This window comes from Vulpes lagopus, chromosome 6 (assembly GCF_018345385.1).
Source record: "Vulpes lagopus strain Blue_001 chromosome 6, ASM1834538v1, whole genome shotgun sequence".
In the NCBI taxonomy this organism is placed as follows: domain Eukaryota; kingdom Metazoa; phylum Chordata; class Mammalia; order Carnivora; family Canidae; genus Vulpes; species Vulpes lagopus.
Genome location: NC_054829.1, coordinates 102,094,167 through 102,121,975, shown reverse-complemented (window position 1 = coordinate 102,121,975; position 27,809 = coordinate 102,094,167). Strand labels below are relative to the sequence as shown.

General features: G+C 36.7%; 1 protein-coding gene across 1 annotated transcript in view; it reads right to left on the bottom strand.

Annotated features, from left to right (window-relative positions):
* Window positions 1-5,450: 5,450 nt before the first annotated feature.
* Window positions 5,451-27,809, bottom strand: part of TET2 (tet methylcytosine dioxygenase 2) — a 125,191-nt gene continuing 102,832 nt past the window's right edge. Inside the window, exons 7-11 of the mRNA XM_041758875.1 lie at window positions 25,616-25,766; window positions 23,494-23,583; window positions 14,990-15,127; window positions 12,362-12,716; window positions 5,451-10,283 (exon numbers count right to left, since the gene is read on the bottom strand). Coding sequence (XP_041614809.1) covers window positions 8,788-10,283; window positions 12,362-12,716; window positions 14,990-15,127; window positions 23,494-23,583; window positions 25,616-25,766 — 2,230 coding nt within the window. The 3' untranslated portion in view covers window positions 5,451-8,787. The remainder of the gene's footprint in view (window positions 10,284-12,361; window positions 12,717-14,989; window positions 15,128-23,493; window positions 23,584-25,615; window positions 25,767-27,809) is intronic.

The window sequence follows — 27,809 nt, the reverse complement described above, 5'->3', positions numbered from 1 at the left end:
TTTTGTTCTATTTATCTATGTCTCTTTTTGTCCCAGTGCCATACTGTTTTGATTGCTATGGGTTGGTAGTATAGTTTGAGATCTGGGAGCATGATACCTCCAGTTTTGTTCTTTCCCAAGGGTATTGACTGTTTGAGGTCTTTTGTGGTTCCATACAAATCTTAGGATTATTTGTTCTAGTTCTAATTACTGTTTGGTAGGGAATGCAATCTTGTCATTCACCACAACATGGATGGACCTAGAGGGTATAATGCTAAGTAAAATAAGATAAAAAAAGACATACCATATAATTTCACTTATATGTGAATCTAAGAAACAAAACAAATGGACAAACAGAAACAAACTGATAAATACAGAGAACAAACTAGTAGCTGCCAGAGGGGAGGGGGTGAAGGAATGGATAAAATAGGTGAAGGGGATCAAAAACTGCAAACTTCTAGTTATAAAATAAGTAAATCATGGGAATGTAAAGTATAATATTAAGGAATATAGTCAATAATATTGTAATAACTATATAGTACAGATGGTAACCACACAGTGATCATTTCATAATGTATATAACTGTCAAATTGCTTTGTTGTACACTTGAAACTAATATAATATCGTATGTTAACTATACTTCACAAGAACTCTTCATTCTCACAGTTATCCATTAAGACACAAACCAGCTCACGCTCCTCCTCTGGTGAGACCCTGTAATGTCATCTTACACAGATTGAAGGCAGAAGGACTCAGAGGGCTCTAGAACAAGGCCCTGCACCATGAAGCCTCATTCCCTCCACTCTTTTCATAGCTCGTTCTGCTACAGTTGCAGCCTCTCTGTGCTCGTGAGCTCATATTAAAGCCTTTAATTTGCTATTTTCCCTGCTTGATGTATTCTTTCTCAAATATTCACATGGCTGGCATTTCACTGTCTTCAATTCTTGCCTTATCAGTAAAACTTCCTTGACCAATCTATATTTTTAAAAAAATCCTCCAACCCTCCCAACATCCAGCACTCCCTTTCTCCATCCCTTTTCTTTTCCCCATGGCTATTATCTCCACATTTACTTTATTCTGTATCTCCCTCTCCCAAACAGAAGATAAGCCCCAAGAGGTTAGGGACTTACTGGTGTGCTTATTGCCAGTTGCCTAACTCCCAGAAATGTGCCTGGCACCATTTTCAGGTGTGGGAAAGGTGATCTCTAAGGTCTCATTCAAATCTCCTTATCCATGATTTTGTATAGTAAAGAAGTATTTCCTCTTTTTCCCTAATGACTTGGAAATATGTAAAATAAAGCTTCTATGGTAAAAAAAAAAAAATAACAGCCTCAGCTGAACTAATGAACACAATTATAATAGCTGGCTTATTTATTTAATTTATTTATTTTTTATTTTATTAAAAAGGTTTTATTTATTCATGAGAGACAACAAGAAAGAGGCAGAGACATAGGCAGAGGGAAAGCAGGCTCCTTGTGGGAGCCACCCAGGTGCCCAATAGCTGGCATTTTTAAAAAGTTCTTTTGTTGTACTTTAAATAAACTCATTTATTCCTCATAATAGCCATGTGAAATAGGTATTATTATTATTTTCATTCTCCAGATGAAGAAATTGAGGAAAAGAGAGAGAGTATTGGCCCCTAGCCTTAGGTCCCACAACTAGTAACTAGCAGAGCCAGAACTTGAACCCAGAGCTAAAGTTCTTTATAATATGTCATGGCCTAGGGAATACAAAAGTGAAATTCTTTTAAAGTTAATAAAATACAATATTTAGTGGCACCTGGGTGGCTCAGTGGTTGAGCATCTGCTTTCGGCTCAGGTCATGATCCTGGGGTCCGGGGATTGAATCCCACTTTGGACTCCTCACAGGGAGCTTGCTTCTCATTTTGTCACTGTCTCTCTAGCTTTGAGGTCCTATATTGATGCTTCATGGAGAGCTTTTACACTGTTATGTGAACACATTTTGTCAGGTGAGGTAATTCGGGCTCCTGCCCTTAGGGAGAAATGAGAGAGCCTGCAGGAGTCAGGTAAGTGAACACTGAGGTCTGGTCAGTGGACTGGATCTTCTAGCAGTAAGCAAAGGAGAGGGAGGGAGAGCCAAGATGTCCTTTGACAGGGGAATGGATAAAGAAGAGATAGTGTGTGTATTATATATATACACACACACACACACACACACACACACACACACACACACACTGGAATATTCCTCAGCCATTAGAAAGGATGTATACCTACCATTTACATTACGTGGATGGAACTGAAGAGTATCATGCTGAGTGAAATAAGTTCAGTTAGAGAAGACAATTATATGGTTTCACTCATACGTGAACTAGAAGAAGCAGCACAGAGGGTCATAGGAGAACGGAGGGAAAACTGAAAAGGAAGTTGTCAGAGAGGGAGAAAAAACCATGAGAGACTCTTAACTATAGGAAACAGAGTTGCTGGAGGGGAGGTGGGTGGAGGGATGGGGTAACTGGGTGATGGGCCTGAAGGAAAGCACTTGATGTGAGAACTGGGTGTTAAATGCAACTGTGAAACTAATGATGTCTAACTGAATTTAAATTAAAGAAAAATTTTGTGAGAATAGCTGCCTATTCTAGTTTGTGCTTAAAGCTTCACATTCTCATTAATCCTCATCACATCTCTGTGAGGGATGCATTATTTTACTCATTTTAAAAGATGAGGCTTGATGGCACACAACTTGTGAAATGCAAGGCTGGATCTCAAACCAGGTGCTGCTACTTCATTGTATTCCTTAGAGCCAAATCAAGAGCTACCCATGAGGGAAGCATTAGGGCACCACAAACGTCTTAAGTTTCAAGCAACAACATCCAGATTTCTATTTTTTTTTAAATAGTTCAATTTGCCAACATATAGCATAACACCCAGTATTCATCCCACCTAATGATTTCTATTAATGTGACTATTCTGTTGAGGCATAAAAGCAAGTGCTCAGGGCAGCCCGGGTGGCTCAGCGGTTTAGCGCTGCCTTCAGCCCAGGGCGTGATCCTGGAGACTTGGGATCGAGTCCTACATTGGGTTCCCTGTATGTAGCCTGCATCTCCCTCTGCCTGTGTCTCTGCCTCTCTCTCTCTCTCTCTCTCCCCCCCCTTTTTGTGTCTCTCACGAATAAATAAAAATCTTCAAGAATTTGTGGGCACATTCACTGAGCACTTGACTTTTTTTTTTAATCTAGTGATTTAAATCATCTGAATTCATTCTTATGGGGTGGGGAAAAAGTGTCTTTCTGTAACTATTTTATTCAACACCTAAGTAGAAACCTCATTTCAGTTTGATTTAAGAATTGATTAGAGAGTAAGATGTCAAATTGGATAGAGAAATTCCTTTTGAAACAGTATTAAAGGAAGCCCCAAAGAAAGCGTATTTATGGAGTGTATACATGGAGGAAAATAGCTGCTCCTTTAGGAGTGAATGTTGGATCAGACAGGGACAGAAATTTGTGAGAAATTGCTGGGTAAGATAGAGGGAAATGTAGGCAGGTGGCTGCCGATGTGTAGGAACAAAAGTTTCTTTGTTCTTTGAAGAGTGCTGGTAACACTGAACCAATCTCTAATTGCAGTTAATTCTCTTCTGAGCATCTTTTATGAACTCTAAGAACTAGAGAGTGTGCTCTCAGGGGAGGGAGGAGGGCAGGGGAAAGCACCCCAAGGCCTGGGTGGTGAGCCCAATGACTGGCTGGTGACTATGCCTTCACCCAGCAGGCACTCTCCCCTCACATTGGCTATGGAAAGAAAAGATGTTTCCCCGGCCTCCCTTTCTTGCTGTATTCTCCACTCCAGATGCTCTCTAACCCAACATAACCAATTAAAAATTCTCAGCACTGTGAGAAGGTCCTTGATAAAAAAGGCCTTTGCTCATGGAGACTGGTTGTCACAGCTGATGGAGTACAGAGTCAAAGAGGCAGGAAGAGGTCAAAGCTGAGCTAGAGTTATCCCAAGCAGGGGTGGGGTTGTGACAAACCAACTGGAGACTGAGGCAAGGAAGAAGTGCCACAGTGTAACAGGGAGGCTGGGGGCCTGTCTGCCTGCCTGTAAAGTTCCTTCTTAGCAGTGTTTCCAGAGGAGGCCAGGGGCAGGAAGAACTTGACGAGTGCTGGCTCATTGGTTATGTCCAGCTTTCTCTCCCATTCCAGTCCACCTGCAGGTTCGCAGTAAGCAAGTCGGCTAGCACCTCTATTTACAGCATCACCAGCCCCTGCCTGCCTGGGCTGTATGGAGCCCTAGCAGGAGAAACTTTTGAGTGCACAGAACCTCAAATTCCCTCACCCTGGGCAGTGACTAGCAAATATGAAAAGTGGGAGTTTCCAAGTTTCGGCCAGAGGATGGATGGTGAAGTGAGGGTTGACAATATCCCCAGAGGGTTGAAATTAAAAAAAAAAAAAAAGTAATTGGATTACTGCTTCTTACAGCAACATTGCTTCTTCTCTTAATAACCTGGCTTTGAGTAGAGTGCTGGAGGGATCACCCAGCCAACAAACTCAAAGGTTACTAGTAGGGTGGTCATTTCCTAGGCTCAGGAATAACTAAATCAAATTTGGGAGGCACTGGGCTGGCTCAGTTGGCAGAGTGTGGGACTCTTGATCTCAGGGTTGTAAGTTTGAGCCCCACACTGGGTGGAGAGATTACCTAAAAATAAAATAAAATAAATCAAATTTGGCCCAAGGTGAATAGAGTTAGAAATACAGGAAAGGGAATACCCTTAAATTATTTCTCTGCCAATTTGGGGGTGGGAGGGCAGGTGGGAGTGGGGTGGTGGTTCAGGGTGGTGAACACCGGGCAGGTTGGAAGATTCATGTAATTGTAATTAGTAACTGTGCTTAATATGTATCTAAAAAGTGTTTCAGCAGGAGGGCATTCGTGCTGTGTGAGGGCAGATCAGCGTGAAAGAAGGGGGAGAGATGAGGACAATCCAGCTTGCGGCTCCCTGAAGCCTCGTGGCAGGGATGAGGACTGGCACATTCATCTGGTCCCTCCCAGACCACCTCTCCCCACTCCTCTTGCCTAACACTACCTGCCTTTTTGATATGTGGGAAGAGGAATCTTCCTTGGGAAGAGTGAATGTGAAGAGGAGTCTGAGAACTGAGCGGGCCTTAGCTCTAAGCCATGTGAGCTCAGTCCCATGTACCTGCATCTTGAGAAGCCCTCACAGGCCACATGCCAGAAGGGACATCAGTTGGTCAGCAGAAGTGTTACTGCTCCATCCCTAGTACTGACAACACACACAAAATAAACAGGCCAAAGTAAGCTGGAAAAAAAAGTTGAATATCTAGGCTATTCCGCTAGAGAAAAATTTTGGCTTTAATCATCCAGATATTATTTTAGGTACAGTTTAATAAAGAACCATCTAAAGAGTATCTTTAAAAAGCAATTTCTTCTCATTCCCTTTTGCCTCATCGAAGTAACAGTAGTTCAGGCATAAACAGAAACTTCAACAAGACAATACTTAGAGTGCATTAAATAAATATAAATTTTATTAAAAACACTCACATAGCGTTATCAGGAATGATATAATAATAAACGCTTTCAAATAACCTGCATTCATAACATTACAATACTTACAGTATTTATAACCATCCTCAGGTTTTATAGACAAACCGAACATGAAAATGAAATGAAACTAAGTTTTAAAAAAGCATAGAAAAATGCACACAGAGTTCATTATCTTAGTGTCAAACTGCAAAAGTTTCCTACACAAGTTAACCACTAGCTTTAGAAGTGAACTGTATACCACTGTGCGTCAATCAAGATGAAAAATTCATTCAAGTAAAGTTGACACCACTCAGAAGCATTTTCAAGTATGGCTATATAGTTAACCTGATATTCCTATATAAGCAAATTGGAGATCTGCTTCCATTCATTCTAACTGAGGCAGGTTTGATATTTACAATTATAGATCTGATATTTACAATATGCCATTTGATTTCCTCTCCTCCTCCCTCCCTCCCTCCCTCCCTCTCTCCAGATCCCAAACTACACTTCTTGCTCTTGTTGGCCAGCAGTTTGACAAATGACAGTGGATGATAGAGAAACCAAATATTCATATAGGGACGGTTGACTCAAAATCAACAGATGTGCATGTAGTAACCAAATATTTGGGGTTAGATAATATGGTATATGCAAAATATTTAAATCATGTGTTTTGACATATGCAAAGCAAACATTTTCAAAATCTGTGTAAATTGGTCACAGCCAAAAACTGAAGGGAAATTTTTTAAAAAGACAAAAGCCATGTTATAAAGACTTGACCAGTAAAACTCAAAAGGTCTTGTTTCATTAAGAATTTATTTGAAATGTTAGTAAGCACAAATATACATAGACCAAAATGTAATCATACAATTACATGCCACACCCCTCAGTGTTCTGCTTATGTAGGGAAGTCCTCATGGACCTCTACTGTACTGGCTACAGGATAAAAAACTCACCCTTTAGAGTGTTGAAAGACTCTAGCCAACAGCCACTTGCCAAACTCCTGCCTTACAATCTTCCCTTTATCAACTCAGTGCATTCTATTTTCATGTAATTTTTTTTCCTGCTTGAAACAGTCAAAAGATTTCCCCAAACTTTTTAAATGCTTTCTTTACAATAAAAAGAGCCAACAGATTTTACAAAATTAGTTTTAGTTACATCAGGACATATACAAGTAAAATAGGAGGGATTCAAAATAAAAAGGTTAAATCCCTGAAAAAAGAATATATTTATTAACCTACAATAATTTTACATAAACACAGGTGACATGTTGGCATAAGGAGAACATGAGCTGAAATATCCCTGAATTTTTAGAACAAAAAGGTTGAAGTTCAAGTTATACTTGCTAAGAAATCAAGTATTGAAAAAAGGTATGCTTTTTTAATAATAATAATAATAATAAAAAGACTTGGAAAAAAATGATGGTACATGATGCTCTAAGCTTTCACTCTCAGTTCAATATCCTATTGCCAAACTAGTGTTGAGGTATATGACAAGTAGGAACATCACTCAAACCTTTAATGAATTCTTAGCTCACATTATGATATATTTGTAGCAGGCTGAGTAGCACCATCATGATGTGAATTCTGCTTCAAATCCATATATATATATATATATACATATATATGTATATATTTAAATTTTTTTACAGTACTAAAATACTAAAGCATTGCATTAAAAAAGTTTTGTTTACAATTTAATTTACTTACTATACATTTCTTTCACTTCTTCTTTATACAAATTAATGATTTAAAACCACCACAGCAAACCAGCTGCCTGTTTTTTTTTTTTTTCTTTTTAATTAACAGATTCACATGGAACTAACCCTGTTTATTCATCTTACGCAGGCATCAATCTGCTCAATCTTCCTGGAGAAGAGGACACTTAAGCTAAGAAATGACAACATCACACAATGTACAATTATCAACACAAAAGCAGACTGCCATTCAGTTTGCTGAAGAGCATACAGATCCCTAAAGTAGCATCGGCTTAAGTGAACTAGCTTTGTTAAGTCTGTAGCATGTCATTATTTATTACCTGCAGTTAAGAGGAAATTCCTAAAACTATGTATTTGAGCAATGAACTTGTCATACAATTTTGTATAAAACTGTCTTACAGTATAGCATGTGAGATGAGCACCAGAAAACATGTGTTGTGGACTAATATATTCCCTTGAATCCAGTAAGCCCCATTGTGGATTTAACTGGCTATATTAAAAATGGACACATTGCTCATCAGCAGATGCATGGCGAAAAGCAAAAATAGTTTAAAAGCTTTCCTTGTTTCCTTAAAAAAAAAAAAATCAACTTTGCATTCTAAAATGAAAGTAAACTTTTTTTTTTTAACATCTCAGTACCTTAGCATTGTTCAAGTTGTCAAAGCTTAGGTAGACAAAGTGCTTCTAAAACACCATTTAAAATATTTATACATATACGTGTGTGCACATATACATATGTGTATATATATATGTACATATATACGTTTATTGTCCTACAAGGACTTCACTGGATGAGCAAAATCCAGAGGCCTTTAAATGTCCACATTTTTTTTTTAAAAAAAAAACCTCGTGTAAGAATAGGTAATTATGCTAAAAACTTGAATGAAAAGGTACCCCTATTATTCAAGGGCCTTGGAGTACACTGATAGCATCTTGATGATACAAGGCATTAAATTTTTAATTGTTAAAGACACCATTTTCTTAGCACCATTTCTTAGAACATCCAAACAAATTCAGTGTTTTGCTGTCTATTCATTTATGCTTCCTGTAGCTATTTTGATAAATAAAAGTTAATATTAAGATTACAGTAAAAACTGCATGTTAAAAAGCCATAATTCCAGTATTTCAGTACATTGTATATTCAGCACCAGATGGTATTTTAAAATTCCTGCCACTGTAATACTACAGTACTTGTTTGACTTGTGTTCCATGACTATGCAAACTTGGTATTATTGAAAGTGGTCACAGATGTGTAGAGTTGTAAGGGGGAGAAAAATCACATTTACATATCCTCTCGTCCAATAATAGAACCAGTGTTTAAAAATGTAAATTGTGGAACACTTTCTTCCCCACCTTCTTTTTGCATAGAATGCTTTGGTCTTTTGCCTAGATGCCATCTGTGACCACTTAGGAGTCAGTGGAAATTAAGTGCTATGGTAAGATGACCTCTTTTTTTGCTGGTGAGCTGAGGTTCTTCCCACCACATTTGTCATGAATCCTGTGTCCTTTCCCCACTGCCCCCGTCATTGAGAACTATACTACAGACAGGTTGGTTGGTTGGTTGTGGTCTTTTTAAATGAGGTACCCACCACAAGGGGCGACATCATATGTATCTGTTGTAAGGCCCTGTGACCCGAGTGAAGGCATATGGAGATGTAGTTACTGTGGAGTCTGTGGTCACGGACATGGTCCTTTCAGCAAGGGACTTGATAAAGCGCAGGTAAGTGGGCTCGGAAGGTTCATGCGGCTCAGTGGGCTCCCGTTTCACTTTTTTGCCATGGGTTTTCTGAGGCACATAGTCCGGGCCATACTTCTCACACTCTTCCTCTTTCTCTCGGGCTTTTTCAGCCATTTTGGCTTCCCAGAGTGCCAAGCCATGTTTTGGCTCATTCATGCTCTTATGCTGGTAAAAGACAAGTGAGATCCTGGTGGGGTGATTCCTATTGGGATTCTTTAAAGGGGTTGTGGCGTGAAGCTCACGCTTGGCACACTCAATGAGAATTGACCCATGAGTTGGAGCCACAGCCACTCCTCCAATGTCAGGATCTAGAAAGCTCTGTTCACTGTCTGACCAGACTTCATCATTGTCCTCGGCAGCAGAAGGCTGCTTCTCCTGGTTACCAGCATCCTGTAATTTGTGTAAGCCTTCTTGGACAGAAGCAGTTCTATCATGGTTAAGACCTGGAAGCATCTTTGATAACCCATTAGCTGTGTGGGAAAGCATGTCATTTTCCTTGTTTTGGAGATGCAGGGCATGAAGAGAGCTGTTGAACATGCCTGGAGCTGCACCATAGTTATGGATTATATGAGAAGATGGGGGATGTTCACCATTCTTATAGTCTATGTTTGAGTTGCTCAAATTGGTTGGTAATCTAGAGGCGGCTCCCATGAAGTGGCCATCCATCTCATGAGTGGAATAAGGAGGAAATGTCCCTACATGGTGTACATTTGTTTTAATAGTACAACTGCTGAAGGCGTCTCCCTGTATATTTTGGTTTCCATAACCTAAGTACTTAGAAGAAAAACTCTGGCTATTTCCGAACCTCGGCTGGTAAAGTGTATGGATGGGTGGTAAATTTAATTTAGAGAGAGGGTCTTGGTTTGGATACCTGTATAGATCCATGGGCTGAGACTGGGGAGAGTAGGAACCCAGATATGGGGAGCAGTTGTCCACTGATACATTTCCATTGCATTGATATGCTGGATACTGGTTATTCTGATTTAAAAGCCCAGTGTAGGGATTCATGGGGTTAGAAGAATTCAAATAAGAACCTGTAGCTTGGGATGAGGTGGAATAGAGGTTCATAGGGCTGGCGCCTCCATAAATATCTGAAGTGTGTGAAGAGCTCGGATAAGCTTGGATAACTGGATTGGGCCGTCTCATGTATAGATTGGCAGATCCAGAGGAAGAGTAGGAGTTGACCGACTCTGACTGAGAGTTATTTGTCATGGGGTGATGCTGTTGTTGCTGCTGCTGTTGTTGCTGCTGCTGCTGGGGTGGCTGCTTCTGGGGCTGTGGAGGTTGCTTCTGCAGGGGTGGGGGTGGGGGCGGGGGCTGCTGGGACTGCTGCATGACTGGTCCTGAAAGTCGCAAAAGTTCTGTGGACAGGATGAGAAAGCACGCAAATATGTCTGATTATTATCATATAGAAGCTAGTGAGGATGCTTAAATGTATGTGAGAACCCCCACTAAGATTATACCCATTAAATGAGGACAAGAGCAAAGTCAGGGTGCTGACCCTGTCCTGCATAATTTTTTGTCTAAAGTGTTAGGTTAAATAGTAGATCTCTACGACAGTGCAACTTGGGAATGTAACAAATGTCCAAAACTGTTTCACTGAGAGCATCATGTTTTCTGGAGCTTCCATGTATCTGGCCATTCCAGATTCTACCTGACGTGGCCTTCTCCCTCCACCCTGTCTCCCTGCCCTCCATTGGCACAGTCCTCAAGGAAGTCTTCTATGATTTCATCTTCTAGCGCATGTATAATACCCACCTCACACACAGGTCAGATAGAGCAAAGCTCCCTAATGTACTGTAATTACGCATTGTTAGTCCTCTTCTGCTAGTGCAAAGCAACTCCTTGAAGGAAGGGACCAGGTCTTATTTTACTTTATTTATCCATTGCCTGGCATGCAATAAAATTTGTTAAATAGTTGGCAGTAGCATAATACTTGTTACAGAAGATTCAGCAATGCTACGAGAAAAAGTGTGACATTCATTTAAACACTCAACGCACATCTTATATATAACTGGCAAACCCTATTTATACAGTTGTCAATAAAACTTTAAAGAAATTTTCAGCTTTGTAAGTTAAAAATTTTAAAGTCGTACTTTTATTTCATGACCTCACTTAAAATCTATGTATGAGAAAAGAACAAGTAAATGGAACTGTAATGGCAGCCCTGAGAATTGAAACGATTATTACAGAAACCAGTTAGAAAAGACTGGAGGCAAATTTCTAATCCAATTATACTTTGCAGCTAATTTAAAGGAGAGATTAAGGAGTAAACAGGATTTACTTCTCTTAGTGTTAGTCAACCCATCCACAGATTTTTATTAAGTATCTTCAGCATATTATTCGAAATTACTTAGTTTCTTAAGGTTTTGAAATGAGTTGGTAGGGAAATTTGACTTTATGAAGTGTAGATGGTTGGTTCTAAGCAAATTGGTAGACTAAACTTAAAAGATACATATTTTTCTTTTCTTAATGGCCAGGCCAAAACCATCTGTAAAATGTGGATATGGACATTATACTGCATGGCTTTTTATAGCAATTAACTGAAGACATAAACAAGGGGATTTGAAAAGAAAGTATCAACTTAGTACTGATTAAATAATGCTCTATTACTACTTGCACAGATGTGATCTGTTTGGATGAGTAAAAGCTTTAGAAGATAACTACTCCTCAACTCAGACTTAATATGGCTAAGGAAAGGTATCTTATTCCCCTGCCCCATAAATGCTATTTTCAAACCTCCTATTTCAACAAATAGTATTGTTTTGGTTATCTAGGCATAAAATGTTGAAGTCAGTCTTAAATTTTTCTTTCTTTGTTCCAATGTTTTGCCATCAATGTATTGAGAATCATTTTAGGAACAATTGCTACCCCCTACCCCCCCCCTTTTTTTTAAGATTTTATTTATTTATGCATGAGAGACAGTGAGAGACATAGGCAGAGGAAGAAGAAAGCTCACCTCAAGAAGCCCAATGCTGGACTTGATCCCAGCACTCCAGGATCATGCCCTGGGCCGAAGGCAGGCGCCAAACCTCTGAGCCACCCAGATGTCCCCCTTCCATCATTTTTTGGCTAAATCTTCACTGCTACCACCCAAACCCAAGCTTTTCTTACCATACTCTTGGATTGCATCTGTCTCCAAACTCATAGCTCCTCTGTCTCTAATTTGGCCTCCCTGCCACTGCTAGATTAACATTAATTTCACCATATCATAAAACTTTGCTATTTATTATAGACTAGAATCCAAACTTCTCCAACAAGCTGGGGCTGAAGGTGCAATATCTCATTACCATCTCCAAGATCAAAGCTTGGCCCTTGGGACTTCAGGGAAGATTCTGGTATAAAACTAACATGACTGAATATAATTGGCCAAAGATAAAGATATTCATTTTTTAACATAACTTTCAGAAAACAAAGATTTACAATACTTTATATTTACCTGCCAACTGTTTAGCCTGGCTTGCATTTTCAGTCTGTTTTGTACGAGATGAGGCTGACTTTTCCTTTTCATTCTTATTTGTGTTGTTCTCCAGAGAGGAAAGCTTTTCAGCTGCAGCTTTCTTGGCTTCTAGTTTCCTTTGTCGGCATGTCTTGACTGGCTCTGCTAACATCCTGACTTTCCGCCGAAAAGAACTCAGAACCTGAATGGCACCATTTTGTTTCTTCTTCTCTTGAGCTTCGACACTCCCAAACTCATCCACATCAGAGACTTTGTAGAGAGGCAGAACATGGAGCTGCTCATCCTCAGGTTTTCCTCCGATTTCTCGATTGTCTTCTCTAGTGAGGGTGCATACCTAGCAGGGAAATAAAACAGTACAGCCTCAGTTTCAGTCCAAAAGAAATGTGTGTGTGTGTGTGTGTGTATCTTTCTCCCTCTCAGTATTTAGATACTCAGTGGTGGTCTCTTGGACCAGATTAGTGACATGCCTATTACCATGAACCGAGTCTGTCTGCTATTGAGGGAGATTGCATCAAAATGGTGCAGGGAGACAGAGAAGTCCATGTTGTTTTTCTTTTTTTCTTTTCTTTTTTTGAGTCCATCAGGAAATGTTACCTATGTTGACTTTGTTCTTTACATATATTTCTGATTCTAAGGAAAGAAGTGTCACCCACCAAAATGAAGCAATTGCCTACTTTTCACACGTAGAAATAGATGTGAGAGATGTGAAGCCTCTTCAAAAAGTGGCTAAAAGTTTCTTCCTTTCTCTCGTTTCTCTTCTAAGCTATCGCAACATACAAGGGGCTATTCTGAAAGGGGAAAAATCTACTCCTCTTGCTTTGCTAATTTAATGGTACTTTTTCTCTTTTGTTAACCACAGTCATATTGGTGTTGGCAAGAGATTATTTGTTGGCTTTTAGCATTTAGAAAAAATGTGATCATGATTATTTAAAGTGCACGTAATACATAAAATCATCGGAAGATACTCTTGAATGCGATCATAACAGACTTACCTTGATAGATAACAGATGGTACTAAATGAGTTTTTCACCGCCTATACAAAAAGACTTCCAAATTCACGTCTCTGAGCACTTGCCACCTTTTCCCTCATGTTTATCCCTATTCTGTTCTTACCTAGTGCTGCTTTCCTTTGTACCTCATGGAAACTGTGACCTATTACAGGAAAAGTCCTCTTTACACAAAACCTTTCTTGTCTCTGTCTTGTCTACTCTCCATCACCTTGCTAGAGTGAAACATGGTTACTTTTAGGACCTACTATGGCTCTGATTATCATTTTTTCTTCCTAGAATCTAGCCTAGCCTCCTAATAGTGAGCAAGTGCTCAATACACAATTAGTGATGATTTTAGATATTATGGACAAGAAGCCTTGTGCTGGTCCTCCTGGATCAGAAATCCACAAGCTAATCTGCCACACAGCCAGTTTTTGCATGGCCAGTGAACTAAGAATGTTTTTTGCCTTTTTAATAAAAAAACAAAAACAAAGAATGTGACAGAGATCCTATGTGGCCTGTGAAGTCTAAAATATTTACTATCTCGCCTTTAATACAAAAATTTTCTGACCTCTGCTCTAGACCATTAAACCAATACCTTTTCTGCTTCTCAAAAACTTCATACTATGTTCCATAAATTACTTCCTCTATTGCTTACTGCCTCCCTGGATTCTTCTCTAACCTAGACTATGGCTTTGGTCTCTGTATTCTATTTTTCATCTTAAGTCTCATTGGTCATCTTCCTCAACTATCATATATCCATGTTAATGACTCATTAGGTGGATTAATTTATAATTTCTTCACGTGAACTTTTTTTTTTTTTAGACCGCCAATGTTTATTATATACTAAAATTCAGCATATTTAGAAAACTCTTCCATGGATGTCCAAGAAGACTGAATGTTCACTGTAGTATTGTTAGTGGTGACAAAAAATGGATACAAATATAATTTTATCAGTAGGAAAATGGATTTATATATTGTGTAGTATATTCATGCAATGAAATACCACACATTAGTTTTAAAAACCAGAGTTACATGTATTGATATAGTTTATCTTGCTACATGGAAGGCTACACCATAGACTCAGTTTTGAACACTGCTCCACCCTAAGACCATATTCATTTTGCCCACTTACCAAAACCTCCAATTATATGGGCCAATCCACTTCACCCACTATACTATGTAGTTCTTTTGTACTTTGAATTTTCTATAGTAGTTACTATGCCATGGATGATATGCTTTTCATTTGTACTTCTCTCAGCAAGTGGTCTGGCACCTTGGCTTGTATGTGGCTTTTTACTTTACTGATTATAACCTACCAGATACCTGACACTGAATTTTGAAAGAACTTTTGGCAGCTAATGGTAGCTGGCAATGCATAGTTGCTGGTTTAGCTCTGCACCAACATTTACATGATTTTCATGTACTTCTCAACAGATTTCCAATAATGTGCCAACCTGTTATGAGAGTACTAGATATGCCAAACAAGGTCACCTTTACAACAGCAATTCATTCATGAAAACACTTGTGCAATGACATCTACAGAGAACATACTCCTCTCCTCGCACACTGCAGTCTTTAACAGGATGTGCTGCTAACCTGACTATACCTCACTTACCAATGTGCTGCCATTCTGCATGTTATGCAAGTCCCTATGGGCATGAGCACAGAAGTCCAAACATGCAGTGACCCCTGAGAATGGACGGCCTTCCTTCAGACCTAGTCGGCACTCTGGTGCTCTGTGTTCATATTCAATCTGAAAAATAAAAGCATGTGTGTGAATGTAAGTACTTAGGCATTTGAACTTCTTAGGCATACATTTGAGGAAAAAAAGTGTAAGACCTCTAAACTGAACAGGTCAGAAAGACTCTCGTAGTATTTAGGCTATTTAGAACTTAAAAAATGTTGCATATTTTATATCCAGAAATACAATGGGATGACACAAAACAAACTATCTTGATATGGTAAAGTTTTTATCTTACAGTTTTGAGGTATATTTGACATACATTAAACAGCATATATTTAAAGCGTACTATTTGATTAGTTTTGACATGCATATATGCAAAACCATTGCAACAATCAAAATAATGTACATATCCATCATTCCCAAAAGTTTCCTCCTTCCCCTTTTAATTTATGTTACTTCCTTTGTTCCCAGGAAACTACTGACCTGCTTTCTGTCACTACAGATTACTTTGCATTTTCTATAATTTTATAATAAATGGATATGTTTTAATTTTTATATATGGTATAAGATTAAGGGTTAGGATTAATTTTTTTCCATATGGCTACCCAACTGTTTGAACCCCACTTGACAAAAAGATTAACCGTTGCCAATAAATTGCCTTCATTGAAAATAAATTGATTGTGCATGCTGGATATATGTATGAACTTTCTATTCTGATCTTTTGATATATAATGGTGTGTTGGTTTGTGTGTGTGTGTGTATGCCAAGATCACTGTCTTGATTACTAGTAAATATAGAACTTTAGTAATCTTGAAATCAGGGAGTAGAATCTTCAAATTCTGATCTTTTTGAAAATTCTTTGACTATTCCAGGTCCTTTGTATTTCTCTCTGTGTATATTTTAGAATCACCTTCTCAATTCCTTCAAAATACTTGGTAACATTTTGATAGGTTATGTACTGAATCCATTGATTGATTTAGGGAAAACTGACATCTTAAAAATATTTAGTCCTGTGTTCCATAAACATGGTGTATATTTCTAGTTTGGGTCTTTTTAAACTTCAGCAATGTTGTTTAGTTTTCAGTGCACAGGTCTTGTACGTTTCTGTCAAATGTCAAATTCTTATGCCTAAGAATCTTATATTTTTATGCTATTTGCTATTGGTTTTCACTACAATTTTTGTCTATTGCTAATATATAGAAATGCAATTGATTTTTTTATTTTGCAACTTTGCCAAGCCAATTATTAGTACTAGGAGTTTTTTGGTTGATTCTTTGGGTCTTCTCATATAGATAAGCATGTGTCTGCATATTAGGACACTTTCACTTCTTCCTACTCATTCTGTATGCTTCTTGTTTTTTTTCTTGCCTATTGCCCTAAAATTGTCAGTTAGATGTTAATAGAAGTGGTAAAATGGCTGTCCTTGTCTTGTTTCTAGTCTTAGGAGTAAAGCTTTCATTGTTTCACTATTAAGTATGAAGTTACCTTTCGGTTTTTCAGTTATGCCCCTTATCAGGCTGAGAAAGTTCTGTTCTATGGATGTTGAATATTGCTAAATGCTTTTTCCTCTCTCTATTGAGATAATTATATTTTCCCCATTAAGTTGACTAATATGGTGAATCACATTGATTTTTGAATGTTAAACAAAGCAAGCATTCCTGAAATAAAATCATTTGGTCATGATGTATTATCCCTTTTACACACTGTTGTGTCTAATTGCTAAAATTTTGCTAAGAATTTGCTCATCAATATTTATGGAGAACACTGGACTATAGCCTTTCTTTAATGCTTTTGTCTAGTTCTAGTATCAGGATATTTGCAGCTTCATAAAATGAGTTGGGAAGTTTACGCCTTTTTTATTTTCTAGAAGTTTCCATTGAATTATTATTATTTCTTCCTTAAATAATGAGTCAAATTTGGAAAGGAAAATAATCTGGGCCTGGAGTTTTTAGGAAAGTTTTAAACTACAAATTCAATGACTTTAATACATATAGAATGACTTAATAGTATTTATTTTTTCTTTAGTAAAGTTTTGGTAATGTGTGTGTTTAAAGATATTAATTAATTAATTGATTAATTATTGAGAGAGAACATGCATGCTCTTGAGAGGGGAGTGGGAATCCCAAGCAGACTCTCTGTGCTGAGCATGGAGCCCAATGTGGGGCTCGATCTCATGACTTGAGCTGAAATTGAGAGTTGGACACTTAACCAACTGAGCCACTCTAGCACCCTCATAATGTGTCTTTTAAGTACTTTGCCTATTTCATCTGAATTGTTGAATTTACTGGCATAAAGCTTTATTACTCCTTTAATGTCAGGAAGGTCTGTAGTGATGTAGGATCTCTAGACCCTGGCAATTTGTGCCTTCTCCTTTTTCCTAGCAGACTAGAAGTACCAGCTTTGGTTTCACTGATTTATTCTCTTGTTTTCTGTATTTCATTTCATTCATTTAGTTTTTCCTTCCTTCTACCATTTAGGGCTCAAATTGCTCTCCTTTTGCAAGTTTCTTAGAGTAGAATTCTAGGTCGTTAATTTGAGACTTTATAATTTTCTAACAATTGTTCAGTACTATAAATGTCTCTTTAAGCAAGGCATAATAGCTTAGAGATATTAATATCTCAACAACAACATAATAGCTTAGCTGAATCCTGCAAATTTTAATGTCATGTCTTCATTTTCATTCAGTTCGAAATACTTTCTAATTTCCCTTCTGATTTATTCTTTGACTCATAAATCATTTAGAAATATGTTGCTCAGTTTCCAGATACTTGGAGACTTTGTGGATATCCTGGTACAGATTTTTGCTTTTAATTTTGTTTTACTGTGGCTAAAGAACATATTCTGAAATTTTAATACTTATTGATAGTTGTTTTATGACCCAATATATAATTTATATTGATAAATCATCCTTGTACACTTGAAAATAATGTTAATTCTGTTGTTGGGTAGGGACTTTTATACTTGGTTAAAAGTGCTGTTCAAGTATTCTGTCTCCTTACTCAAACAGTTGAGAGAGATGTATTGAAATCTCTGACTATAATTGCAGATTCATTTCTTTTCATAGTTCTATCAGCTTTAATAAAATGTGAAGTGCCATTATTAGATGCATACATAGGATTATCATGTTCTTTTGATGAACCAACCTTTTTATTATTATTAAATTATCCTCTTATAGTCTATAATATTATTTGCTATGAAATCTACTTTGCTATATTAATATGATCATTCCAACTTTCCTTTGATATTAGCATGATATTTCTTGGTTCTTGCTTCTTTCAGTATCACAGTTGTTCAATATCAATGTGATTATTTGGTATCACAAACTCTGCCTTTTAATTGGGAGTGTTAAAAGCCATTTACATTTAATGTAGTTTTTTTCATATGGTTGGGATTAAATATACCATCTTGCTATTTGTTATGCAGATATATACATATATATGTATATATGTTTTTCCTGCTATTTGTTAATATATTTGTCTTATCTTTGTTCCATATTCCTTTTAAGAACTTTTTGGGGCAGCCTGGGTAGCTCAGTGGTTTAGCACCACCTTCAGCCCAGGGCATGATCCTGGAGACCCGGGATTGAGTCCCACGTCAGGTTCCCTGCATGGAGTCTGCTTCTCCCTCTGCCTGTGTCTCTGCCTCTCTCATGAATAAATAAAGAAAATCTAAAAAAAAAAAAAAAGACATTTTTGGATTGATTCCATTTTATCTCTTTACTGATGGATTAGCTATACACGCCCTCTCTCCCCTACAGTGGCTGGTTGCTTGAAGGTTTGCAGTATATTGTCACTTCTCACAGTCTACATTCAAGAAATATGATACCACTGTATATATGACCTTACAAGAGAGACTTCGAATTCCCCAGCCTCTGTGCTGCTTCTACATGTTATACACCTCAAAGTGCATTGGCTTTTAAATAGCAAACTACCATTTTTTAAGGAGATTTTTAAAATAAGGGAAAAGGTTTTTTATTCACCTATCTATTATTTACAATGTTTTCCATTCCTTTTTGTCAATACAGATTTCTATCTGGTATCATTTTCTTTCTGCTGGAGGGCTTCCTTTAACATTTTTAAAGTGTTAGTCTCCTGATGGCAAATTATATCAGCTTTTGAATTTCAAAAGAAATATTTTGTCTTTACTTTTGAGAGTTGTTTTTACTGGGTAGAGATTTCTAGGTTGACAGTTTTTTTCTCTGTCAGTATTTTAAATGTGTTTCTCCTTTTTTTTTTTTTTTCTCTTTCAGTGCTTTCAACATGTTTCTCCTCTATTTTCTTTTTTCTCTGATGTGAAGCTCACATTAGCAATAAGACTTACTATAAAATCAAGGAACAAGGCAAGGGAAGAGTATTTAGATATGAGAAATAAGGATAATATATTCAGTTTGGGGAAGAGACAAATAAAATGGTAGGTTTTGATAGCACCCATAACCTTAACAGTTCTTCCCATGTACTGTGTGGGAAGATCACATAGCTTTTGTTTTGATATCTAAACCATATTAAGACATATGGATGATCATTGCCTATAGTACCTACCTTGCAATATAAAAAACACCTTATCCATTCACAGTCACTGATTGATTTAATTTATATAGACATCTATTTTTTATTTTTATTTTTTCCTTTTCAATTTCTTATTTAAATTCTAGTTAATATAGATGGTAAAATTGGTTTCAGGGGTAGAATTTAGTGACTCATCACCTACATATAACATCCAGAGCTCATCACAAGTGCCCTCCTTAATACCCATTACCCATTTAGTTGACCTCCCTCCATCAACTCTGTTTATTCTCTATAGTTAAAAGTCTCTTAGAGTTTGCTTCCCTCTCTTTCCTCCCCCTTCCCATATGTTCATTCATTTTGTTTTTCAAATTCCACATATGAGTGAAATCATATGGTATTTGTCTTTCTCGGGCTTATTTCATTTAGCACAATACAATCTAGTTCCATTCACATCACTGCAAATGGCAAGATTTCATTCTTTTTGATGGCTGAGTAATATTCCCTTGTATACATATCTGTGTGTATACACACGTGCACACACACATATCACATCTTCTTTATTCATTCACCAATTGATGGATATTTGGGCTCTTTCCATAGTATGTATGTAAATTTTATTTTGTGAGGTCTACCATTTAAACAAAGTTTTAAGTGTCTAATACATTATTGCTGACTCTAGGTACACAAACAGATCTCTAGAGCTTAGGTTAATTGAAACTTTGTGCCATTTATTTGTACATTTACACATAAATACTGAAACATATCTAAAGAGTTATATCTAATCATCTTGTTATAACTAAAATTTGGGGTACTGTTATATTTTGGATATTATAGGTTTAGGAAATATATAAAGTACTCCAAACATAACATAATAGGGTGGACTATAAATGTTTAAAAATCAGGTGTGTATGACATCATCGATAATAAGAATCAAACGAGTAAGAACATCAATACTGTCCTTTCCCCAGCTAAAGCCATTTGATTAATGGCACCTATAATAAAATATATTCAACAGAAAATGGCCAAACTTGAAATCTAGTAAGATAGACTTAATTCATTTTCTTTTTATAGCTTGACTTATTGTTTTTCTCACTCAGAATTATTTTACAACAGGACCAAAACATCCCATATACTTTTCTGTGATACTTACCAAAGTAGATAAGGCTGTAAAATAATGGTATTAACAGCATTAAAAAAATTTTTCATAGACATCATATACATTTCTAAAAACCTAAGCTGTGACATAAAACAACTTTCTAAACAGATCATCATTATCAAATTTGCCTCTTTGCTCCCCCTTTAAAAAAGAGAGTTGAGGTTTGGGGAAAGTGTTAAAGCAAAAAATAGAAACACAGCTAAATCATTAAATTAGTATTGGTCCCCCTCCATCTGTCTCTGCTAGGTAAACTAATCTAATCTCATTAGTCTTTAATGTTATTAAATGACGATGTTTGCCAAATGTACTCCTCTTCATAATTCCCTGTACCCCCTGTTGCTGTGTACGCTGCTCTGGCTACCTTTATCACCTCCACCTTTCCTCCATCTAGAAGTCTTCCTCTTTCCCTTAAATCTTTAACCTCTCTTACTCTATTGTGCCTACCCCCAACATTTACTTCACTGGTTTCTTGTCCTCCAGTCAAAAAATGTCAATGTGCTCCAGAATCCCGTCTGTAGCTCCTTCTCTTCTTTATAATCCCTACTCTGAAAAACTGCATTCACTCCTATGTATTCAGTTTCAACTACTTGCAATTTGACAACTCCCAAATCTACACTGCTAGCCTCGATTTTTCTCCTGATTTTCCATAGAATTATCCTAGAATTATATCAAACATAGTATGTCCAAAATGAAATTTATCATTTCCTCCTTTTGCCCCCAAACTTACTGTTTCTCACTGACTCCAAATACTAATTAATAGAACCACTAATTAATAGAACCACCTGCCTAAGCCAGCAATTTGGTGGATCCTCAAATTCTCCCTTTTGCTTATTTTCAAATCCAATTGGTCACTAAGTTCTATAAGTTCTACCTCAAATATTTCACATACTTATTTTCTTCATTCTGTCACTACTGCCATTTCTTTAATTTAGGACTTTAACATCTCTTGCCCAATGACTGCACTAGCTTACTTCTTCTCCAATTTAATCTTATACTAACCTAAGTTGTATTTCATTTAATTTGGCTTGTTGAGTGACCTTTTTATATTAAATCACTTCATCCTCCTCTGCCCCCAGCACACACTTAAAATGCCCCAGTGGTAGGCTTCGTACATACAGGATAAAGTCTAAATATCTTTAAGTGATCTGCAAGCCCATTTGTGACCTTACATCTTGACTTTCAGGGAGAACTTTTTCTTCCTTCAAAAATGTGCACACACAATGAGATACCACCTCACACCAGTCAGAATGGGGAACATTAACAAGGCAGGAAACCACAAATGTTGGAGAGGATGTGGAGAAAGGGGAACCCTCTTGCACTGTTGGTGGGAATGTGAACTGGTGCAGCCACTCTGGAAAACTGTGTGGAGGTTCCTCAAAGAGTTAAAAATAGACCTGCCCTATGACCCAGCAATTGCACTGTTGGGGATTTACCCCAAAGATTCAGATGCAATGAAATGCCGGGACACCTGCACCCCGATGTTTCTAGCAGCAATGTCCACAATAGCCAAACTGTGGAAGGAGCCTCGGTGTCCATCGAAAGATGAATGGATAAAGAAGATGTGGTTTATGTATACAATGGAATATTACTCAGCCATTAGAAACGACAAATACCCACCATTTGCTTCAACGTGGATGGAACTGGAGGGTATTATGCTGAGTGAAGTAAGTCAATCGGAGAAGGATAAACATTATATGTTCTCATTCATTTGGGGAATATAAATAATAGTGAAAGGGAATATAGAAATAGAAATGTGTGGGAAATATCAGAAAGGGAGACAGAACATAGAGACTCCTAACTCTGGGAAACGAACTAGGGGTGGTGGAAGGGGAGGAGGGCAGGGGGTGGGGGTGAATTGGTGACGGGCACTGAGGGGGGCACTTGAGGGGTTGAGCACCGGGTGTTATGCTGTATGTTGGCAAATTGAACACCAATAAAAAATAAATTTATTATAAAAAAAAATGTGCACACCTTTATTTTAGCTGTTAACACATTATTCCGTAACTGCTATTTTACAGATCTCTGTCTCCTCTACAGAATGAAATCCTTAAAGACAGAAATCCTATATTGCTCATCTTTATGTTCAGTGATTAAATACAGTATCTAGTTTATTACATAAATATATATATGTATATATATGTTATATATACTAAATATAGCAGCTAGCTGTATACATTCAAAACTTCTATTGTTGATGTTATGATGACAGGGGAGACTGCATAGATTTTTTTCCTCCTTCAAGAGCATTTCTGGACAAATCACCTAGCCTCCAAATAGGTACAGCCTAGAACACATCTATAAAATAGGAAAAAGATGTTTTGCTTGGTTCATGGAACCAAATTAAAAAATTAGACCTTTCTAGACACATGTATGTACATTTACAAAGCAGTACACTCATAGCTTAATATGTATAGACATATATGTGAAAACAGTTAATATTAATAGATTGTTAGAACCTATGGTTTAGGCCACATAATTTTAATTAATCACCAAAGTCTGCTTACAGAAGAGAGATGAGAACAAAATTAGTAGATTGAACAGCTTGTGAAACTTAAAAGCTCATTATCTTTACAGATTAAAAGACCAAAAATATGCTTTTTTTGGATTATATAATTCTTATGTACCAGAAACAGAACACTGTGGCTTCACTAATTTGGAAGAGGAAAAATTAGAAAAACAAAGGAAAATCATTGCTTTAAAAACATTTTTAGAAGTAGGTGGGTCATCAGTAATAAGTAAACTGTTCCAATCATTGTCAATAATTATAAACTTACCTGATTATTATATGCATCAGGTGCAAGTTTCTTGTATGTCGGTGCCATAAGAGTGGACAGGTTTTGTAAATGAGACTCCAGTTTCTCTTCCTGTATAAAATGAATAATTTTATGTATTAGATTCTAAATCCTTTCTATATGCAAGGAGGCTATCAGTTAAGGTTTCCCCCTACAGCCTAGATCCAAATGACAATATATAGAGTTATTCTTGTTAAATACTTAAAGTTCCTTAATGTGACTATTTCTAAGTAAAAAATATAAACCATATATCATCTATTTTTGTTTATGTTATTAGAATATATAGCTTTTTGGTATTTTTATAATTTTAATTAACTTTGTACTCTGTATGCAAATATTTGGCATTTTATAAATATAAGCCTACACTAGTAATAGGGTAAGGAGAATGAAGCCATATGTCTTAAAGAGGTCACATTCTCCACTCCTCCAATTAGCTGCCAAGGAAGATGAGCTATTGAAAGGATTTGTTTGACTCATATATGTCCAACTTTTATATATATATTTAAAGATTTTATTTATTCACTAGAGACAGAGAGGCAGAGACACAGGCAGAGGGGGAAGCAGGCTCCCCACAGGGAGCCTGATGTGGGACTTGATCCCATGACCCCGGGATCATGCCCTGAGCTGAAGGCAGGCGCTTAACTGCCGAGCCACCCAGACATCCCATCCAATCTTTATATTTTTTAATGTTCATAAAAATAGGATTCAAAATTTGAAAAGGTCTTTCCATTGAACTAAAAATGACTAGATGCTTCAAATATGGATAAAAGTCTCAGAACCAGAATGTGCTAAAGTTTACTTGAAAGGAGAAATATTCAGTTATGCTCTCACCTCTGTACAAAGAACAGATTTTCCAGGTAATATGCTTATACAATGGTAGGTGATAATACCCAGTTATTCCATTCATACTTAGAAGTTCTCATTTCACAGTAACATTTCTCTAAAAATCTTAAGTATAACTCTGCCAGGGAGTTACATCTCTTATTTGTATTTTAGATGGTGAGAAGGCTTCTAAGCCAAGTTCTCCTACCTATCTGAGGGAGGATGTTCTCAGCCATGCCCCGTATTTGCTTTATATTAAATTTGGTGAAAATGATAAACATTTATAAAATAGTGTTAAGAAATGCTTCCCAGTGTGGAAAATTAAACTGCCTGATGACATGTAAAATTGTTATACTTCATTATGCTTATTAAGTATTTGTATTTTTTTCCTTTGAAAAGGGACATCTAGCCCATTTAATAAAGTTTATTAAAAATATAATCCTGTGAAAAAATTTATATGATTTCAAGAGTTTTTGTACTTTATTAAATTTCCACCTATTTTAGAGACACAAATAATAAAGCTAACAGATTTTTCATTTAGAGGGACATGTCAATACTATAATGTACATAGTATAACTGTATATTTCAATTGCATTTAAAGTTTGGAAAGATAATTATAAGGTTCATAGAGTCACTAAACATTTGGTCATATCTAAATGGTAAACATACTGGGTGGTTTTTTGATTATTGAATTAGCACCCTCTAGAAGCTACATCCAAAAGTTGTTAAAATTTATATCCATCTGTAAGTTATATTTTGAGAAATATGTAATATCAATTATACTTGCATATTAAAATCTAAATATGTTTTAATTACTTGAATGCACTCATAGTTATCATAATATAACTTTAAACTTGCAAATCTCATGGTATGAAAATCTGAGTCTTCAGTAAAGACTCTTTCTCAGGTGATGTTGCAGTGATGAACATGACTTCTATAATTCAGGTTTGAAAAATGAAAGTTTTAATAATAAAATGTTAACACTTAGTTTTAATACCAAAGTGATGGTTCTTTAAAACTCTGGAATCAACATAAAAGCACAAGAGGCCATAGGTATAAAAAGTTTATGCTGTTCGTACTTTACTACTTTGTTATTACATGTTTATTATGCTAACTTTATCAAAGATGTGTATCTACAGTTTAGCTAAACTCTTGATTTACCTCTGAGATGAAATTCTTTATGTTAATGAGAGTTTAAGAGAATATGTTAGACTGCTCACTTCATCTGTACTCATCAATTTTCCATGAAAATGAGAGATTATATATCAGGAAGTAAACAAACCTCTTTTGGGTCATCCCCAAGCAGCTTAAATTTTCTTGGGATCTTGCTTCTGGCAAACTTACATCCATTGTAGTACATGCTCCATGAACAACCAAAAGAAAAGGAGGCACCACAGGTCTCAGGATCCAACCCTTGACAGGCACAGGTTCTCCTGAGGAATCAAAGGGCCAAGTTCAAAGCTATGGTTAACACTTATCTAGGCTACCAATCTTGTATTCTGGATGGATGCATATAAAAATGGGTGCAAATTAGTCCTAAAAGAAGTTTATATTAAATCTGCCATAACCACATAAGAAAAGAACTGTTTTATTTTATTATTTTTTAAAGATTTTACTATGTATTTGAAAGAGCATTAGCAGGGGTAAGGGGCAGGAGGAAGGGGCAGAGGGAAAGGGAGCAGCAGGCCCCCGCCTGAGCAGGGAGCCCAATGTGTGGTTCCATTCCAGGGCCCTGGGATCATGACCTGAGCTGAAGGCAGTCAACTGACTGAACCACCAAGGCACTCCTAAAACACAATTTAAAAAAATTTTTTAATGTAGCATGATACATAGAAAATTACACATAATTTTATAGCTTGCAAATTCTCACAAATAAAACATACCCAAGTAAGTAGCACCCAGAGTAAGAAACAAATATACACTGGTACTCCAGAATCTCCTCTATATCTCAAGCACTCCTCTAAACAGCACCAGCAACAATAACAAATCCTGGGTAGGGCAGAGAATCTAGCTTCTGGAGTAACTACATAATTTAAAATGTCTAGCTTCTATGTTGACCATAGTATAATCAATACAGAGAAAGAAAGCTGTTACTAAGATAACTAGATGAAGACTCTGACTTATTATTTCAGGTATGTTCAGAGACCTGAAGGATGCCCTGCTTAATGAACTAAAAGTAGGAAAACAATGTTTTCTCAAATAGATGAGATAAAAGAAGTAGAAACCGTAATAACAAAAGAAGTGGCAATTTTGGAACTGACAAGTGAAATAGCTAAATTAAAAAGGCCATTAGAAGGATTCAATAATAGATTTGAGTAGGGGAGAGAAAAAGCAGTGGGGAGAGAAGTTGAAGATAGGTCAATTGAAATTATCCATTCCAAGAAACAGGAAGGAAAAAGAATGAAGAAAAAATAACAGATCCTCAGAGACCTGTGAGGAGACTGTCAAATATACCAACATATTCATAATGAGCATCCCCAAAGTAAAAGAGGGAGAGTAAGAGTATGAAGTAGGAAAACTATTTGAAGAAATAATGACCCCAAACTCCCTAAATTTGATGAACAACATAATGTACACATATTCAAGAAGCTCAGCCAACTCCAAGTAACATAAAAAACTGTTCCAAACCTAGACTAATTATAGCTGTTGAAAGCCAAAGATAAAGAATCTTGGAACCAGTAAAAAAAGAACTCCTCAAGTACAAGAGATTTTTCAGTAAGATTAACAGCTGATGATGCATAACCCACAATGAAGGCCAGAAGGCATTGGGATGACATACTTAAATGTTGCAAGAATAAGACAACTATGAAATTCTATATCTAGCAAAACTATGCTTTAAAAGTGAATAATAAATTGAGGTATTTCCTGATGAATAATCTGAGAATGTTTATTGCTATTGGGCCTGCTCTACAAGAAATACTAAATGGAGTTCTTCAGACTGAGAGGAAAGGACACTAGATAGTAACTTGACTCCATATGAAAACATAAAGAACACCAGTAAAAGTAAATACATAGGTAAATAGAAAAGACTTTACATATGTTGTTTTTAACTCTTTTTCTATATGATTTAAAAGCAACTTATAAAGTAGTAATTATAAATTTGTGTTAATGTACATACAATGCATAAAACTAGATGTCAATGAAAGCACAAAGGAAAAGGGGCGAGTAGAGCTATATAGTAAAAAAGTTTCTGTACAATACTGTAATTAAATTGGTATTACTCTTGGGATGCCTGGGTGGCTCAGTGGTTTAGTGTCTGCCTTTGGCCCAGGGCATGGAGTCCGAGGATCAAGTCCCACATCGGGCTCCCTGCATGGAGACTGCTTCTCTCTCTGCCTATGTCTCTGCCTCTCTCTCTCTGTGTGTCTCATGAATAAATAAATAAAATCTTTTTAAAAAATCGGTATTACTCTAAATTAGATTGTTATAACTCCCAAAAAATACAGTAAAAGAGTGACAAGGGAATTAAAATGATA